The following is an 18282-nucleotide window of genomic DNA, read 5'->3' as shown; positions in this document are numbered from 1 at the left end:
CTTTGATTGGCATTCGAAATTTTTTCATATGTTCAATCCACAGGATCTGCTAGATCAAAGCGTCTAAATTTATCTAGATTATAAAACCCTCCTTTAACAGTTCTACCTCCAAAATATCTTCCATTTAAATCTACCAATGCTAAAAAGACAAATTATTTAATAAGTTCTCATGCAAAAATATCAACAGACTGAAGATTGACTAGATTGTACGAATCTATAAGCTTTAATTATACAATTGTATTTTTTTTGTCATTTGATGTTACTCCAAATCACAAAATGAAAACATTCCAATAAATTATTGTGACACTTTGCCTCATTGAAAACAGCAGAAAGATTTAAAACAGGTTGATATGAAAGTTGCTTATCAAGTTTCTCTTAGAACAAAACTCAATGTCTTGAAGTAAGTGCCAGTAAAATCAGTATTTTGTTGCACAACTTGTTAGTTTTGGCTGCAGTTACCAGGTGCACAGACTAGAGTGTTTCCTACCTTTAATTGCCGATTCCATTCTCTCAAATTCTACAAATATACGAACAGCTTCATCTTCCTCTACTTCTTGCATCTTAAAAAATATATTGGACATGGATATCAAGACTTGTATAAAATAATCTACTCAGTGGCTTTGTATATGTTTTCTCTGTATATAAGAACTATATTATCTCTAATGATATTATATTATGAGAATATATGAAGTCACATAACTATCTAAACATTTCACAACTTAGTTTAAGAAGGATGCAACTTTAAAACATTTTCAGACTACAGTCCTACATACCTCATATATAACACATTTATACACTTTACCATATTTACTACATTCTTCTGCTGTTTCTGGTTCTAAATCCTCATCTACTTCACCAGGTCCCACCATATTCTATAATATATACACATTAAACATGTTGGACATGGTCTTGACACAGAATACAATGTTTGTTCTGTGCTATTTGCCATCACATCTAAACATTAAAATTTGCAATAATTATGACTTAAATTCATTACCAATACCTGAATAAAGCTATCATTATGTGCAGCTGATCAGCTGAGAAAGCATTTATTTAAACAACTACAATCTGTTTAATCACAATCCAATGATGTAAAATATTTGAAAGAGTTATTGATAAATGTTTATCTATATACTTACACGTAATAATATAACTTTAGATGGATTGCGTAATAAGTTAGTATTTGGTGTATTTTCTTTTGGTATATCTGAAATAATGTATGATATAGATAAGAGTACTTACAAGGAAAACATCATCATTCAATACATAAGGTTCAATATCTCTGCTACAGCACAAAGAGGCCTGGTCTGTTAAGATTTGTAATTGAATATTGATTTCATTTTCCACAATACTTTAATTGTTTGTCACATTAATGAGCACCCTTCATACCCTACTTTTCTTTCAGAATCACATACAACTTGTACCATGATGTATAATTTAATATTTCAATGAAGCTTCCAAAGAAGTAGAATGTCAGCTTGTATGAAAGAAAACACGACTTTACTTGAGATACCCACCTTTAGGAACATCTTTTTCATGTATAATTTTTCCACCACGTTTACTAGTTTTCTCTACATATAACGCTGTACTTATTCCTTGTTCTTTTTTACCTAAACCTTGACCTTCTTTATACCCATATTTAGCCATAATCTTAGAGGCTACCGAATTACTGTAAACATATAAATGAGTAACTATATATAAAGTATATTTCATTGTACATGGCTGTTTTCACTCCAACTCAATCCTTAGTGAACAAAATGTCTGGATTAGCATTAAAACATTGCTCATGGATAGAATTTAAGATGTAACTCTTTGTTTGGCACTATCTGCTTTCAATTCTGATAGAGAATAGGAGACAACCGTGTCATCAATCTAATCAGTACATTTTGGTCAACCCCACTATATTATCATCATCGTGTATTGTTATAAAGTAAAATGAGCCTCACCTGATTCCCATAGACATTGCCATATTAATAGGTGGTGATCCACTTCTTCCTCCCCCTACAATCAAATTATCAATAAATAGTATTAGCAATACCATAATGATATTAGTTGGCTACTTTTCTCACATATACAGCTATTCAAGATCCAAATTATTTAAAGTGATAAGATAAAGCAATTCAAATATTAAATAACATGAACATACCTGAATCTACAGGAGGTTCTTCTTCAATTAATGATGGGGGTGGAGCAATAGCAGCACCAGACATAGAAGCTGAAATAAATCACTCAATAAATTAAATCAAAAAATAAATTTTGTGGGGGTTGATATTAGTCTTGAATATATGTAAATAGTCTTCAGAAGAACTAGAAATGTACAAAAATCACATGATTCTTGACACGCATTTCGACGGTGAGCTGTAAACATTATTACTGATTAGCGCAGCTAGAAAATTCCAGTTTCTGAAACTTAAGTATGATTGGTGAAAAAAAATGGCCTACCTGTCCCTTTAACTATATATATACATATAAAATTATTAGTGGAAAAAGTGATAGTATAGTAGAACGAATGGGAAAACAGACCAACTTAAAACAGAAACATAATTTTTCAAGATTTGTTGTAACTTGTAAATTGTTCATGGTTACCAACCTCTCTTAGGCTTTTCATAATCATCTTCATTTTCTTCTCTTCTCCTACGTGATCTATCCATTTCACTGTCATTATCACGATTATTATCACCACGATTACTTCTATCACGACCTCTATCTCTATCACGATCTCTGTCTCTATCTCTGTCACGTCTATCCACCCTATCCCTATCTCTGTCCCTATCTCTGTCCCGATCAGAATAGCTTCTCCTGCAAATACCAGAAATGAAATATTATCAAACTGAAACCTTGGGACTTTCTCTTTAATTTCAATCAAACACCAATAAAATTTTACACTGTATTACTAACTTGGGTACTAATTATAAAGAATTACAACCTAAGAGCAGAAAAGATGTAAACAGCTAGTGAGAATTAACCCTCAGTTTTAAACCACTTGATTGGAAATAGTTGAGCTATTGGCAAAGTAATTTGAGACAGATGTTAAGAAATTTCTATTAAGAAGCTCTGTCTGACAAAAAACACACTCCTACCTAGATTCTTTCTTCTCAGCAGCTCTTTCTTTATTTTTCTGTTCTCTTTTTCTCTTTACTACTTCTTCATAATCATTAGGTCTAAGTGGATTATATTCATCTAATACACCAGTTAATGATGGTACAGGATCATTAGGTATAAATGATAAACTAGCTAGAGACTGACCACTAGATCCTACGGCTCTTTGTTCAAGCTGAAAACAACATAATAATCATCAAAATTATGATAAGACAGATATAGAATTTATAAGCAACTGGTGTTGACAAGTTGTTTCATGATAAATATTGTAATGATGTCAAATGTTACTTCTAATGATTTTGAAACCTTTGCATTCAATCCAATGTTAGTCTTACTAACTTCTGAATTTTTCATGTACATGAATATCAATTCTATTTTTCTGTAACAAGAAGTGTCCTGAACACAAGACAGTAACAAACCTTTCCAGTCAATAAATTGAAATGAAGTCCATCGTCAGACTCAATGTTCTTCTTTAAATCTACAACTGGGGCCAATGTGGTGCTCTGTCTTCCTTTCTGTTAAAATAAAGGTAATTATGATCAATAAAATCTTCTGTCATTCTGTCTGAAACAAGTCAACTTAAAATGGTTCTTGCTGTGGAATCAACTATTGGTACCAGTACCAGGATATTTTAATATAGTTTGCAAATTATGTTTTAGATTGTTTCCATTGATAATATGCCTACCTTGTTTGATTGTGTGTTAGCCTTCTTAGCTTGTAACTGAGACTGCATTAACTTAAAACTTGAAGACCATCCAGCTTAAAGTAAAATAATTTTGAATCACTGTTGCAAACTAGTCAAATGAATTGTTTTCCATACATACAAAATATAAGCATGTTTATTACAATATTCCTGCAATAAAAGAACTCTTGGTGAATATTGAATTCAATTAAAGTACCATAATTAACTTACCAACTACTGGTTTTGTCCCACCGGACCCAGAGTCCATATCCAGATCATCATAAAGAGACATTCTGTAAATATACTGCAGGCCTACAAATTAAAAAATACTCTTTTCTCTTCACAAATATTCAAAATAGGCTATAATTTATATATCATTGATCATAGATAGAATGTCTTTGCAATTGAGGTGCTCAGTCAACTCGGTAGACAAATTTGTTGGTTAACTCAAAGACAAAATACAACTCAGTGACAATATTTGCAATCAACTTGGAGACAAAATTTTATTGGTTAAGTCAGAGATAAAATACAACTCGCTGGAGACATAAATAATAATAAATATGTCGGAATGCGAACAAACTATCTTCAGTATACAAGAAATCTTATACAGGGGAGACAATAAACGATTTTATTGTACCGTAATCATTTATTCAAAGCAATAACATTTCATATATACGTAACAAATTCAAACATTTCCCATTTTACATTAAAAACCTACATTGCGACATAATCATACAATGACCATTATTTGGCCATTTGTGACAATTGGTAATTATTCCCCACCCCTACGGATTTCTTATACAAACGTATGATGCTAAATTTCATAGCAACACTAACAGGACCTTTTGGGATGTATGCTAATTTGGTGTAAACAAAATGGCGGAATTTCTACTTTCGTTTCATTGCAAGAAATTCAATTCATATTAACACGGTCTTATCTGAACCTGACAAAATCCATTACAAATTACTCAGTCGATTAATATGTCTCTGAAAGAAAGGATTACAGTCAAGTAACCTAATTTCATGGAAACCTATTATTTGTGGATTTCCAGAAAGGATTAATAATTTACATGAGCGATCTTGCGCGACCTCCGCATTAGTTTGTTTTGATAAACATGGGTTTTCTCTACAATATCAGCTAGTAGACTGAATCCAGTAGTTTCAAGCAAGGTAAAATGTATTAATGTATACTTCGACAAATACAAAATGGCGGATTTCACTTATTACCAAACGTCACCATTTTTTATCGGCCGAATTTCCTTATAATCCCAAGCAGTATTTGGGAATATCAGAATTCCAAGTAAGTAGGTAGGTAGGTAGGTAGATGACAAGTTAACGTTCGCTTCCAGCGGGTGCTGATATCACAAACTAGGTAGTTGTTGGTAGTCGTAGTAGTTGGTAGTTGGATTGGATCAAATTGGATGATTCGGTGTTGTTGGTTTGGTTGTTGATTCCTCGTTAGATCTGGTCGGGTCGAATGACATGGCGGTGAAACTCGGCCCTGGATGGTGTGGCGTGAGTTACTCGGTCTCCTTCATTCTTCAAAACTCGTTCTGATCATGGTATTTCTTGTTGATTGGTAGTCGAATGGTAGTCGTTGGTTTGAATTCCAAGTGTCGTCTGCTAGAATATATTCCAACGAATGAAGTCACGTGATCAACCAGCAGATTCTGTGTCAGAAGAAAATTTCTATGGAACACAAAGTGGACCATATTCTTATGTTGTTTCAGTGACTTTCAGCAATAAATCACGCTACGTATCTTATTTTGTCAGTCAAAAATTTTTTTTTAAATCATGGTTCTTTGAAGGAATTGTCACTAATTATAATGAATTGATATTAAAGATAAATACTAAGAGAAGTTAATTATACCACCCGGTATCCATACAACGTGTTTTTAGACTTATTTATAGATCAAAAATTGTACACGAAAATAGGTGAGGCATTCTGCCGCCGTTGCCGAGTTGGTTGCTCATGAAATATGGGTAAAAGTGAAGGATTCATAAAGAAAATCGAAGTAAACCAATTTTAATTATTTGGTAGAATATCTGAGGAAACCTCTAAGACATAAAAATTTTTTCCTTTTTTTTAACTTCGACGAAATTCGGTGTTGAATCCTTATATCCACGAAAATAGGTTACACCACTGTATATCAAAAAAGGCTGACATTTCATGAATTTTTAGAATATCCACGCCCTTGTATTTTTTTATGTTTTATAACTGTTAGAAATAGGTAATAAATTTGACTTTGCTTTTGGTCCAGGGAGGAGCTTTTGAGTTGTTGAAATATTGCAGAGGGGCTAGTCACGACCGTCATAGGCAGACATCACCATGCCATGTCACGGACCATGTGTAGCGCGCATTTACTTTACTCCCTACAGATTATGTTAGTGTACTAAAGATAGATGAGCACTTTCGTCTGTGGCTAGTTTGGTTGCAGTGATGCTTCAAGATTCTAAATACCTCCTACGTTTGAATCGATTGCTAGATTCACCAATGTCTTGATATATTTTCTTAAGAAGAAAACTCGGTGTTTTATTTTTATTTAACCGGAAGTTTACATTATTGTACGTGAGCAACAAAAAAGAAATCGTTTCAAATTTGCTCAACAATCGTGTCTAAAGAATTTATAATGACTTTCTAAAGACTGGACAATAGAACAATTTTCGTCTATACGATTGTTTTTACCAGGGATCCATAAATATTTCGGTTCAAAGGTCCTCAGGTCTCTAGCAGAGATAATCTAATAAAGTTTATGGGAAGGAAAAAGACAGTTCTTACGATTTAATGTTAGTAGTAAACATGAAATAAAATATTCGATTTGTTAGCCACAATTTTTCAAATTAGATCTTTCTTCATGGAAAAGTTAATCCTACCTAGGACTGTTATTAACAAGAAATATTCTAGAATCTTATATTACGCCTATTGCAATAGCCTTAAGGCTAAGCATAAAACTATTGCAATAATTAGCATTTTCTATTTCAGAATTTAATAGATAATTTAGAAGAAAACAAGTATCATGTGGTCCTATATTATATACACATCATCAGCCATACTCGCTACAATATTTACTGGTTCTATACTTCTATTTTATACAAGTCCTAAACATATCATGTTTTTACTTTTAAAGTAAGTAGGCCTATAAGGCTATGCTATTCATTCTCCTTTCACAAATTTATATACCGCAATAGATTTTCATTAGGCCTCGTACATACCTTGATATACTCTCATTGGACAATCTCTTCAGACTGACGTTCTCATTACACAGCTTCCATCTCATTTTAACATCGGCTACTGTGACTTACTGATTTTTTTATGTGGTATTCTTGTTATGAGTTGGAAAGTCTGTTTCAACTAATTGACAGTTGGCCTACCCAGACATACCTGCATATCAATTTCAGGAATTAGTTTACTAATGTTTTTTTTTGCAAATTTGATTGCCTATTTTGAATATTTCAGATTTGCAATGTATTTGATTGTTTTTGTGTAGATTACAGACTAAAAGATGTGGAATGTCAGTAAAGTTTGTTGGTGATGAGAATTATATGTATTGTTATGGTGAGAGAGGCTCAAAAAATCCCAAGAAAACAAGTATTTTGATGATACATGGTTTTTCAGCCAGTAAAGATATGTTTCTAGGCCTTTATAAGGTATCATTTAAAGATTTTTAGTCAAAATTTACCTTTTGAATTAAAATTGTCTAGAAATTACATACATACATCTAACCAATGAATAAAATTGTCACTTTTGCATTTGGGTTCTTTGAAGTTTCATGATGTTACTTTTTAGAGTAAACAGTTCTGTTTATTGAACTGTACAGCTTATTATTATATATTGATAGAGACTGCCTTCAGATGTTCATTTAATATCTATGGATCTACCTGGTCATGGTTCATCATTTACTCCAAAGCCAGATGATGAAATAGGATTAAAATATATGGTACATCATATACACAGGGTTAGTATTTCTAGCAGTTATTTACTATTTATTCAAAGTTGATTAGTATTTTTTTGGATTAAAAAAATTGTTTTTTTTCCTTTATGGATAATTAAAAATCAAAAAACCTATTCTATCTTTCGAATCACAATTGATGGTAAATTGTATAAAAAGTGATTATATCCAATCCATGTAAACTGTTGCCTTGAGTAAAAATACATTCCAAACTTGATAATGTAGGCCTTTTGCATTTTTATGAACACAAATTTATTCAAAGCGAGGGTTCTACAAAATGAATATACAAACAAAACTTCATTTAAACGTATCAAACTTGTTTTCTTGTCCTTTTTTGGTTACTTTAGTTTGTAAAATTAGTTGGGCTATATGAATCTCCATTTCATTTAATTGGTACATCGCTTGGTGGAGCAATAGTTGGTCATTTTACAATGGAATATCCTGAACTAGTGGATAGGTTATCATTAATCTGTCCGGCAAGTAAGATATTCCCAAAGTTTTTCATTCTGAAGTCACAAATATTCAATACAAAAAAAGGGTCTTTGACATCAGTGCTATACCAACAGATGCTGTATGAAACTAGATGATAAAACATCAAATACCTTGCTCTTGACTATAAAAAGGGTTTACTAAAGATAATAGCATTTGCAAAATATCAACAAAATCTTATTACGTTCTAGGCTCAATATGTAGAAATAAATTTGTCTCTAAGACTAAATTGGATATGTAATGTAAGGAAGCTATCTTCAACAGTCTTATTATTTCACCAACACAAGACAATATTATGAAATAAAGAAGTCTTATCAATATAATATTGCAGTGAAAACACCAGAAGAAAGTATATTTTCTAAGACAGCTAATGAAGCATTATTAAAGGGGATTGAAAATGTTGAATATAAAGATTTAATATTATTACCTGTAACACCTAGTGAAGGTCAGAAAATGTTTGATTGTGTTGTTTATCATAAACAACTTATAAATAAACAGGTATTTACAATATTTACATATCTCCTTTTTAATTAGAATGAGTAAAATTATAAAAAGCAAATTTTATAATGTAATTGTGGTATATCAATTATTATTGAATTATGGATGCTTCAGTTGATAATGATTATATTATAATATTCATTATTTCAGGTCTTACAAGGCCTGATGGATCTGAGAAAACCTAAAAATGAATTCTTTTTAAGCTGTAAGCCAATGTTTTTTTTTTCTTATTTTATTTTATTTTATTTGTATTCAAGAATTCCTATTTTTTCAATAATATGAAATGCTATTTTGTGAGTCTATTTTGAGTAAATCAAAAATTAAACTATATCAGCTGACTGAAATATTGTACAAGTAGCTCCAGGTTCATGTCAACTTCCAAATATAGTCAAGAATGCAGGTAATAAACACAATATATGACAGAAATGATGGTTCTTTATTTCAGTATTTAAAGCTCTAGCTAAAGAAGACTGTACATCATTATTAGAAGATAAAGCCAGTGAAATAAAATGTCCTACACAGATTATATGGGGTAAACATGATGAGGTATTTATACCTGACTATAAACTAGTACCTGAATTAATACTTCTCTCAATACCCCTTAGCACTAAACACTAGTGTCAGTAGGATAATTCTGTTGGTAGCAAGTAGGATTGTCAGCTACAGGCCGGTTTATGCTGTGAATTTGAATTTTCATTAAGATTTTCCTAGTCAGAGAAGAAACCTTTTAAATTAATCATCTGCATTCAATGATTTTTGTAGATAACTGTTATTGGTTCTTTTATACTTTGGATGTTCTCTTATATGACAACTTTGTTTTACCTTGACATTTCACAAGAACTACTAGTGTATTGATGTACACCTAAAATAACTATATTTAAAAACTACAGAAATATGTTGTGTACCACCAGTCAACAGAAATTTTGGAAAAAAAAGAATATCTCAAATAATTGATAAATGAATTTTTTTTTTATTATTTCAGGTTATTGATGTCAGTGGTGCTGAAGTTTTACATAAAAAGTTAGCTAATTGTAAACATATAGATATTATAGAACGTGCTGGGCATAGTATTTTATTAGATAGACCTGGAGCTCTAACAAAATCTCTCTTAGTATTTAGAGGAGAATATTCATAAAAATGGACCATAGACAGCAAATTTTGATGTTTTGTTGCAGGGATAGGATATGATGCATATCTGAACTTAGTGTTCAGTGTTAACAATAACTTATTATATAGTAAACCATGATCATGAAATAAAAAAAGTCTTGTTGAATTAAAACAGAATTTAGTTTCAGAATTACATTGTGTATATATGTATTCTTTCAAAACTTTTTGGCATGATTATCAAATATAGATCTCACACCTCAGATTTAGTTTTATATGTCAAGTTAAGCACTGAAAAAGTACAGAACTTCCAATGATTATATTTATAATCTCTTATAAACTCTTAAATCGATTTTGTTATTTTTTGACACAATAGACAGAGATATGAGTAGTAGTGCCATAGACATTCAAGTGTTGTTGACTTCTTATATTTAATGTATTTTTCTTTATGATATTGTTTGATTAATATTAGTTATTATTATTTTTGTATACAGTATAGTTTATTTCTACATTTATATTGAATGATATAAAATGCAAATTTTTCTTATTGTGATATTTAATTTATTAGATTATTTATTACTTTAATAACATGTTAATATTTTTTATTTAAATGAAATGAACAAATTTTTTATGGTATTCAAGAAAGTCTTCAAGGAATCTATATTGATAGTTCCTCACTTTCTTTCAATAAACCATTTTTATATGCCCACATCTCTCTATGTGGACGTATATTGTCGGCACCCCCGTCCGTCCGTTGGTCCGTCCAAATTTGCTTGTAAACCCTCTAAAAACTAGATTTTTTGATGCAATCAAATGAAATTGGAGATGTGTATACATATTCATAAAACGAAGATCAAGATCGAATTTGAGCTATTTTTGAAGCAGAATTGTTGCCCTTGCCCCAAAATCTTGAATATGCTATTACTCTCTTAGTTTTCAACCGATTTTGATGAAACTTAAAATGGGTGTTATTGGACCTAATTCGCAAGGTTTGAGAAAGTTTAGTTTACTTCTGATTGAATTTAAGGCTTTTTCAAGATTTAGGCCTCTTATGTCAGTTTTGAGGGGTTATCGCCCTTTCACCTCTATACAGTAAGTGCTTCTATCAACATCAATTGCTCGTAAACACGCTAAAAAGTGTTTGAAAGAATCAAATGAAATTCGGTATGTGCATACATATTCATGAAACGATGGTCCGTCCGTCCGTCAACATTTGCTTGTAAACGCTCTAAAAACTAGATTTCTTGATGGAATCAAATGAAATTTGGTATGTGTATACCTATTCATAAAACGAAGATCAAGTTCGAATTCGAGCTATTTTCGACCGTTAGAAGCAGAGTTATTGCCCTTGCCTTAAAATCTTGAATATGCTATTACTCTTAGTTTTCAACCGATTTTGATGAAACTTAAAATGGATGTTTCGTTTTTACCATCCCCATGCCGTGGTGGGCGTATATGGCTGTGGTCCACTATCTTATGAGTTTGTTTACAGTAGGATAATTTTCTTGAAAATATGTTTAATAACCGTAATGAAGTAATAAGTACGGAAAATTGCGCCTTACGGGGCTCCGTAGAAAATCCATATCATCTAAGTTTCCAATGATGACGTCTGACATGTAGCTCTAGAATAACCGGCTGCAGGCCAGCTTGTTGAAAGACAAAGTTATAATTTCCCAGAAACCACATGATGGATTTTTATGAATTTTTGTACATTATCTTTATATCAAAAGCCATTCAAGGAGTTTTCAAATTTCCATTTTCGGTCAAAATTGATTGCGGATACCATGGATTATTGAGATTGTCCGATTTTGATGACATTTATATAGTTATCAGAGGGAAACAGTTCGATAATTGGCTTGGTTTAGTTGAATGTCATAAGCAAAAAAATTGTTATCCTAGAAATTATGTTGACAGGAGTCATCTGTCTGCAGATGAGAAATGTTCTAAGCCCAAAAGAGATATCACAATCAGATCGAAACAAACTCAAAAACAAGTTCAATCATTTACTGAATCATTGACACAAGAGCTGCTACTGAATTGTTATTATTGTCTTTGTACCAGACCATTTTGTGAACTTACCCATCATGGCATGGCCAAAACTGGATTTTAAAAACCCGAAACTCCGATACATGCTGACATGTTCTCCCTTTTGGGAATTTAGGTTGTGATGCCTCGTCTTATCCACTTTAAGAAGTGAGCTGCGGAATTCAAGCATGGCAGACAGCCTTGACGATCACCCGCACCCAGGAAGGCTATCAACAGCAAACATGCCGGAAAACATTACATGGTGATCCACGATTGAATACTCGGCATATACTTGACATCTCTAATGAGAGTGTAATACACATTATCATTGAAGAGTTGGGAATGACCAAGGTTTCTGCAAGAAACGATGGTTGTCATATCAGCTATCCGTGTTTGTAGCCTCTAACTCATTGACCATACTCCTTTTTCACCCCATTTGGCCCCTTTCGGATGGGTTAAATGCAGGTAATGCCGTTTGTTGTGCGGAAATCATCACAATGGTCTAGAAATACCAAATTTTTAATAATTGTGCCTATTATTTTGATTCATTTTTACCAAACATCCATACAATCTTAATGGATGGTGGTTTAGACATAAACAACAACGCACAATAAAAAATATGTTTTTTTTAAAATTTATTTTAGATATCAGTTACTTTTCTTTCAGATAAATAAGAATCCAGTTTAGGATAAGAGCGGACAAGTTTTCTATTGGCAACAAGTTTGGGATAGTTGTTATAGACTTCTGGACTTTGGATATAAGAATTTTCACAAACATCATATACACTTAGATCAGCAAGTGATAACTGAAAGAGAAAAGATAATCATATAGGTTCCAACTAACTTATGGTTTAATTTAAACTTTATCTAACTACATTCTTCCTAGTCATCAAGTTAGCTAAAGAATAACCCTCGTCGACCTCGCGCCTGGCAATATCTGGAAGCTACTGGATTTTCAACCAATGCCAGCATTTGGTGGCTAATGATAAAGGTTGGAGGATTTCCTTCAGCGGTGCCTGAATGAAATACCGTGATATATGGTATTTATCATGATATATCTGAAAATTTTTGTCTAGATAAGATCATCTACACAATTCTTACATGTAACGTATAATGTATATGAAGTGTACGGTGGATCACATACAACATATTTTAATTTTGAAAATTATTAGCTTGGTGAAAACTAATTTTGAATTAAGAAACGCGATAATTCCAGTAATTTTGAATTAAAAACTTTATTTTTCACCTAGGTGATAATCATTTTCACCTCGGTGATAATTATTTTCACCCAGGTGAAAATTAGGTGATAATTCGTGTAATTCTTAATTAAAAACCTTAATTAATTTCCACCTAAGTGACAATTCAACGAATCTTGTAAAGAACGGCGAAAAAAGTTTTTAATTCAAAATTCATGAATTATCACCTAATTTCATCTGGGTGAAAATAATTGTGACCAAGTTCAAAATTAAAAGTTTTCAATTGAAAATTACAGGAATTACCACCTAATTTTCACCTAGTTGAAAATAATTATCACCAATGGTAAAAATAAAAGTTTTTAATTCAAAATTACAGGAATTATCCCCTTAATTTTTAACTAGGTGAAAATTACAGTTTTTAATTCATGATAAAAAGTGAAAAATGTCGTATGTGGGCCACCGTATGTGAGCCATCGTAGAAGCGGATGTTTTTTTATGATATTCAAGACTGAGTTATTTTTCTTTTTTTTTTTAGAGGTATTCTTTGTTTTTTTTTATATTTTTTAGATAATTTTCTTTCAAAAACAAGTAAAAACCATACCTTATAAATATCGCGAAATATACCCTTATCGCGATATATTAATGCGTGATATCGTGTTATTCACTTTAACCAATATCGCTCATTAGCAAAGTCGATTGGACCCAGTTCAGCATTGTAAACATGCCCAAAGTCGTCAACCTCGAACGACTATATGTATCTACAGGTAGATACATTAATGATTGTAGGGGTAAGATCAAGCTGATGTTAATAATATCATAATATATCACTTGCAACCTGCTTTTATGATTCAATGATGAAATTGTACACGTGTAAATTAAGATGTTAAGTAAATGTTTCATTACCTTTGAGCTGACAAAATACTCGGTACCATTTTCTGTCAGTAATTTTTCTAAATCACCAAGGAATTTAGGTAAATGCTCATTCTTGAGTTTTTCCTGAAGTCCTTTCTGTAAGTACAAGATAAATATTTTTATTTACAGTTTATCTTATGGTGCCTTTTAATTTATCTCATCTTATTTACTTTATTTTAATTTGTTTTAAAATTCTTTGTGATATAAAAACAATTCTGATTAGTCAGTCATAAGACAGTATCACTTTTAAATAGTTTCATATATCGGACCAAATCTAATAATACTTTGTCTACTATCTGTATAGTTCTCACTCTTCTCAGGATGTCCTGAGATGACCTTTATAAAACAACACTTTTTATACGCCCACATGAAATGAGGGGCGTATATTGCCGTCACCCATGTCGGTCCGTCGGTCCGTCCACAATTGCTCGTAAACACAGAAGGCACAGTTCTTGACAGATTTTGACATGGCATGAGTGTTTGCTATCACCCAAGGATAAACCCTATTGAAAATCAGACAAACGAAAAAAATATAGTATGAGTTATTGCCCTTGATCTCGAAAACGCGTTTAATTTTTAGCTCGTAAACACTCCAGAAGGCACAGTTCTTGACAGATTTTGACGAAACTTGGCATGAGTGATAGTAATCACCAAAGGATAAACTCTATTGAAAATCAGAAAAATAGAAAAATATTTAGTATGAGTTATTGCCCTTGTTCTTGAATATGCGTTTTTAGCACATAAACACTCCAGAAGGCACAGTTCTTGACGGATTTTGATGAAACTTGGTAATATTATTCAGTATCGTCTCAAAAAGTTCAAAAGAAGTGTATGTCTGAAGGTTGAATATTTCATACTGATGATGTTACTGTACTGCCAAATTTTTTATTTAAAATCAAAGCTGCCAATGGGCGTATATTACCTTGCCTGGCAAGCTATCTTTTGTATATGACCATCATCCGATTCGCAACTTCATGGTGGTTGTAAAACGAACAAAAGCTACTGTGTGCTGAGCGAGGAGAGGTTGTTCGAGGTGGGGAATGTTCGTCGTTGAGATGACGCTATAAACTTGAAGCTTTAGATCAGGGTTAATTAACAAGGCTTTTGATCCGATTGACCACAGTTAGCTCCTTGATAAACTCATTTTTATATTAATTTCATCCTAGTTTGTTGTATCTAGGTAAATCTAATTCATCGAACCGTAATCAAGAAGTCTTCTTGGTATTTTCAATCAATACAAATGACACTTAAATGCGGTATTTCCTCAGAGATCCACTCTTGGACCATATGATACTTCCATATCTTTTTGATAAAAAGAACTTTCAAATATCCAAAAATGTATTCTAGACTAAAAAAAAGGGCAACGCAGAGTATCCTATGCAACTATAATGTGCAATCGGCAGATTTGTTTTCTCAATTGAATTGGCTATCTGGAATAATGAGTTAAATAGAACAATGGGATACTCATACTGACTTTTAAAAATTATGAATTGAAAATGTCTTCAATAGCCTACTTTGAAAATTATATCGGTTCTTCAATTTTAACTAAACCCTTAGTACAAATAGTTTACTAGAATTCGTTTTGATCATTCGATCCCCCAGAAACCAATATATGCACCAAATCAATTAAATTTTTCATATTTTTTCCCAGAACCTCCTCGACCCTCCAAGACATGTTTGCGCCTTTACGCTACAGTATTATGTCAGTCTGCATGTACCCTATTCCCCCCAGCTTAAGGAGGATTGTGCGGCAGCTGAGTAACAGAAGAGATTTCGATACCAATTTTACCAAAAATTCATTTACCTTTTTATCCTCGTCTTGTTCAAAGAATGCGGTGGCCCACTTCATGAAATAATCCTGACCAAAACCAACAACCTGGTCGATTTTCAAACCATCTAATGCATTGTCACCGTATAAACCTGTACAGAATTTTAATAAATAAAATCATGTTATATTATAACTTAGAAATATATATATAGGCTAAAACTGAAGGGCGTCATAGAGTACCATCTATGTTTCTGATTTTCAATCCTCTGATATCTATTTCTTTTGAAATATAATTGTTAAAGACATACCGTTTTCTCTTGCAATGTATCTTGCAATTCCAATGGATTGGGCAAATTTCTTTCCATCAATTTCCAAATATGGCAATTGTCCAAATGGAGTTGCTGAAATGTTAACATCGCAGTCATTAAATTATTCAATTGATGACCATAAGTACTTTATACGCTTGATCTACGTAATTATTATGTCTTTATTATATAATCATACACAACTTTTATTTCTCTAACATCAGGGAAGTTGGTGCCATGGTTGGTTTCAAAGGATTGACTTCAATTCAATACAATTTATTGCGGAATGCTTTTAATTCTAAAAAATTCGGAAACCCCGCAAATGTATGGAAATATAGAATTGGACTATTGTACATGTATATCAGTTTATCAGATAAAGATTTTATTCAAATACATGTATGTACATGTATAAATAAGGTTATCTTAATATTTACGTATACTTATAACTTCTAGAAATTTTTAACGCCCCTTTTCAAGTAATAATCAATAATATGTATATAGGGTTGAAACTTCTAGTTTCTGTTCTAGAACAGATATTTAAAAAAAAATTCTTTTTATGTTAGATATACCTAAGCAATATTTATGTAGCAGAATGTTCAGTTGGAATTATCATTGATCTGAGAAGAATTTTATTTTTCTAAAAATGTCTGATAAAAGTTATAATTTACAGAATTGACAATCGACCAATTTAATCGGAGTCGATTTTTGAAACGCATTGAAAAGTCGGTCTATGTAGATCAATTAGACTAGTGATAAAACTGACCTAAAAAAAATATGGACACGCCTACCCCATTCTTGAACAACTAAGATACATTTAACCCTATATTGTCCTCAAATCATTTGCCTTTAATATCTTATGAAACTAAAACCTCATGGTAAAGTCCATTTCTAGACTCGTTGGTGTCGGCATAAGAAAATACAAGTAACACATGCAGCAGAGACATCATGTTTTCTTCTCTTCAACACTTTTTATGCGCCGCATGAACTAACTAAACAAAAATGCACCCTTCTGATAACGTTGTTAAATATTACCTCTCAGCTGAAATTACTCTGGCTATAGACAAATTTAATGTAAGTGTCTAATGATATAACATATAGGCCTATTTACCTGCTTTATGGTCACCGGGCCATTCCGATCTTGCAATTCTCACATCATCAAATTTCACTCCGGCTGCAAGGAAAGTAAGTCGCACTATTTCTCCCCGTCCCCTCAAATCGAAGTAAACATATTTGTAAGAAGGCATAATGACTTTACTGTGATCGGTAGGAAGACTACGATAGTATGAGTCAAAGGTACCCTGTGTAGTCTATTTTTGATATCCTCCACTTTATCGCCTCATTTATATCATTTAAAAGGACACTCCTACTTTTTCCATCGCGAGAGATGAATTTGCTGTGTCATTCTCGTCACAAATGTTTCAAAATCTTCAGGTGAAATGGAAGAGTCGTAGGCCTATTTGTTTTAAGATTTAAAATCGGAATGGGGACTTGATGTGCAACCTTTTTTATATTGATTAATTCATTCATTCATCAAAGGTGGGCTCTAAATAAGACCGCTCGTGAAGAATAATATCTCTTGAAAGCCCTGGCTATTTAGGTTGTATGGTTGTGAACATATATAAATGAAGAGATAGTACAGATTTGTTTACTTAACCTCTGTTGAATTACAAATTAGGTTTTGTTGTAAGTGGTTATGTAGGACACGATGGAAACTGATATTATATAGATATTTTTTCAAATTATTTGAAAGCTATGAACTGTTGAAACCATATACCCTAGGGGCCACACCAACCGGATCTGTACCAGCTGACGTACATTTTTTCAATGTCTGTCATAGTCCTAATTCATTGAAATCATCAAACCTTCTGGGTTTTTTTGGGGTATAATCACCCGTAGCTAGCTCTTGGACTAATAGCCGTGAAATACTGAAATAACAACCATTGAAACCAAAGCCATGACATACTGCACAGACAGATAACGTTCAAAGTACTACAATGAAAATGAAACTTAAACTGGATGCTATAATTGCATCTTCCGAAACCATGGACGTGATAAATATATATAATAAATAATCATATTGCAGCCGTTAATATATATATATATCATATATATTTATATATAAATACACAATGTAGGCCTAGAATGACACAGCTAAAATGTATGTCATTGAGTGTACTTTTATAGTTTTTAAGATATAATATAAAATGTAGCCCCTTATTCAAATGACCCTTATTCACAAGTTCAAATGTACTAAA

The 18282-nt window shown here is 32.2% G+C and overlaps 3 protein-coding genes across 3 annotated transcripts; 1 reads left to right on the top strand and 2 right to left on the bottom strand.

The window, feature by feature from the left end:
• Window positions 1-32: 32 nt before the first annotated feature.
• Window positions 33-1713, bottom strand: LOTGIDRAFT_113486 (hypothetical protein; the record flags this gene model as incomplete). Its single annotated transcript, XM_009051780.1, has 5 exons — window positions 33-139; window positions 488-560; window positions 774-872; window positions 1140-1237; window positions 1518-1713. The coding sequence occupies 5 exons, from the start codon at window positions 1711-1713 to the stop codon at window positions 33-35; spliced, it is 573 nt and encodes a 190-aa protein (XP_009050028.1).
• A 4780-nt stretch (window positions 1714-6493) lies between these two features.
• On the top strand, window positions 6494-9853 carry LOTGIDRAFT_231126 (hypothetical protein; the record flags this gene model as incomplete). The annotated part of the gene is made up of 9 exons (XM_009051779.1): window positions 6494-6568; window positions 6765-6908; window positions 7270-7429; window positions 7621-7737; window positions 8079-8211; window positions 8552-8718; window positions 8869-8923; window positions 9164-9264; window positions 9701-9853. The coding sequence occupies exons 2-9, from the start codon at window positions 6799-6801 to the stop codon at window positions 9851-9853; spliced, it is 996 nt and encodes a 331-aa protein (XP_009050027.1). The 5' UTR covers window positions 6494-6568; window positions 6765-6798.
• Window positions 9854-12353: 2500 nt separating this feature from the next.
• LOTGIDRAFT_231125 (hypothetical protein) lies at window positions 12354-17331 on the bottom strand. Its single transcript, XM_009051778.1, has 5 exons — window positions 17136-17331; window positions 16031-16123; window positions 15759-15874; window positions 13946-14050; window positions 12354-12652 (listed from the first exon to the last, which is right to left on the bottom strand). Exons 1-5 carry the CDS (start codon window positions 17269-17271, stop codon window positions 12488-12490), a joined length of 615 nt encoding a protein of 204 aa, XP_009050026.1. The 5' UTR covers window positions 17272-17331; the 3' UTR covers window positions 12354-12487.
• Window positions 17332-18282: the final 951 nt, after the last annotated feature.

This window comes from Lottia gigantea, assembly GCF_000327385.1.
Source record: "Lottia gigantea unplaced genomic scaffold LOTGIsca_17, whole genome shotgun sequence".
NCBI classification, from domain to species: domain Eukaryota; kingdom Metazoa; phylum Mollusca; class Gastropoda; family Lottiidae; genus Lottia; species Lottia gigantea.
Note: the sequence above shows the minus strand (reverse complement) of the source record. Positions and strands in the feature narration are given on the sequence as shown.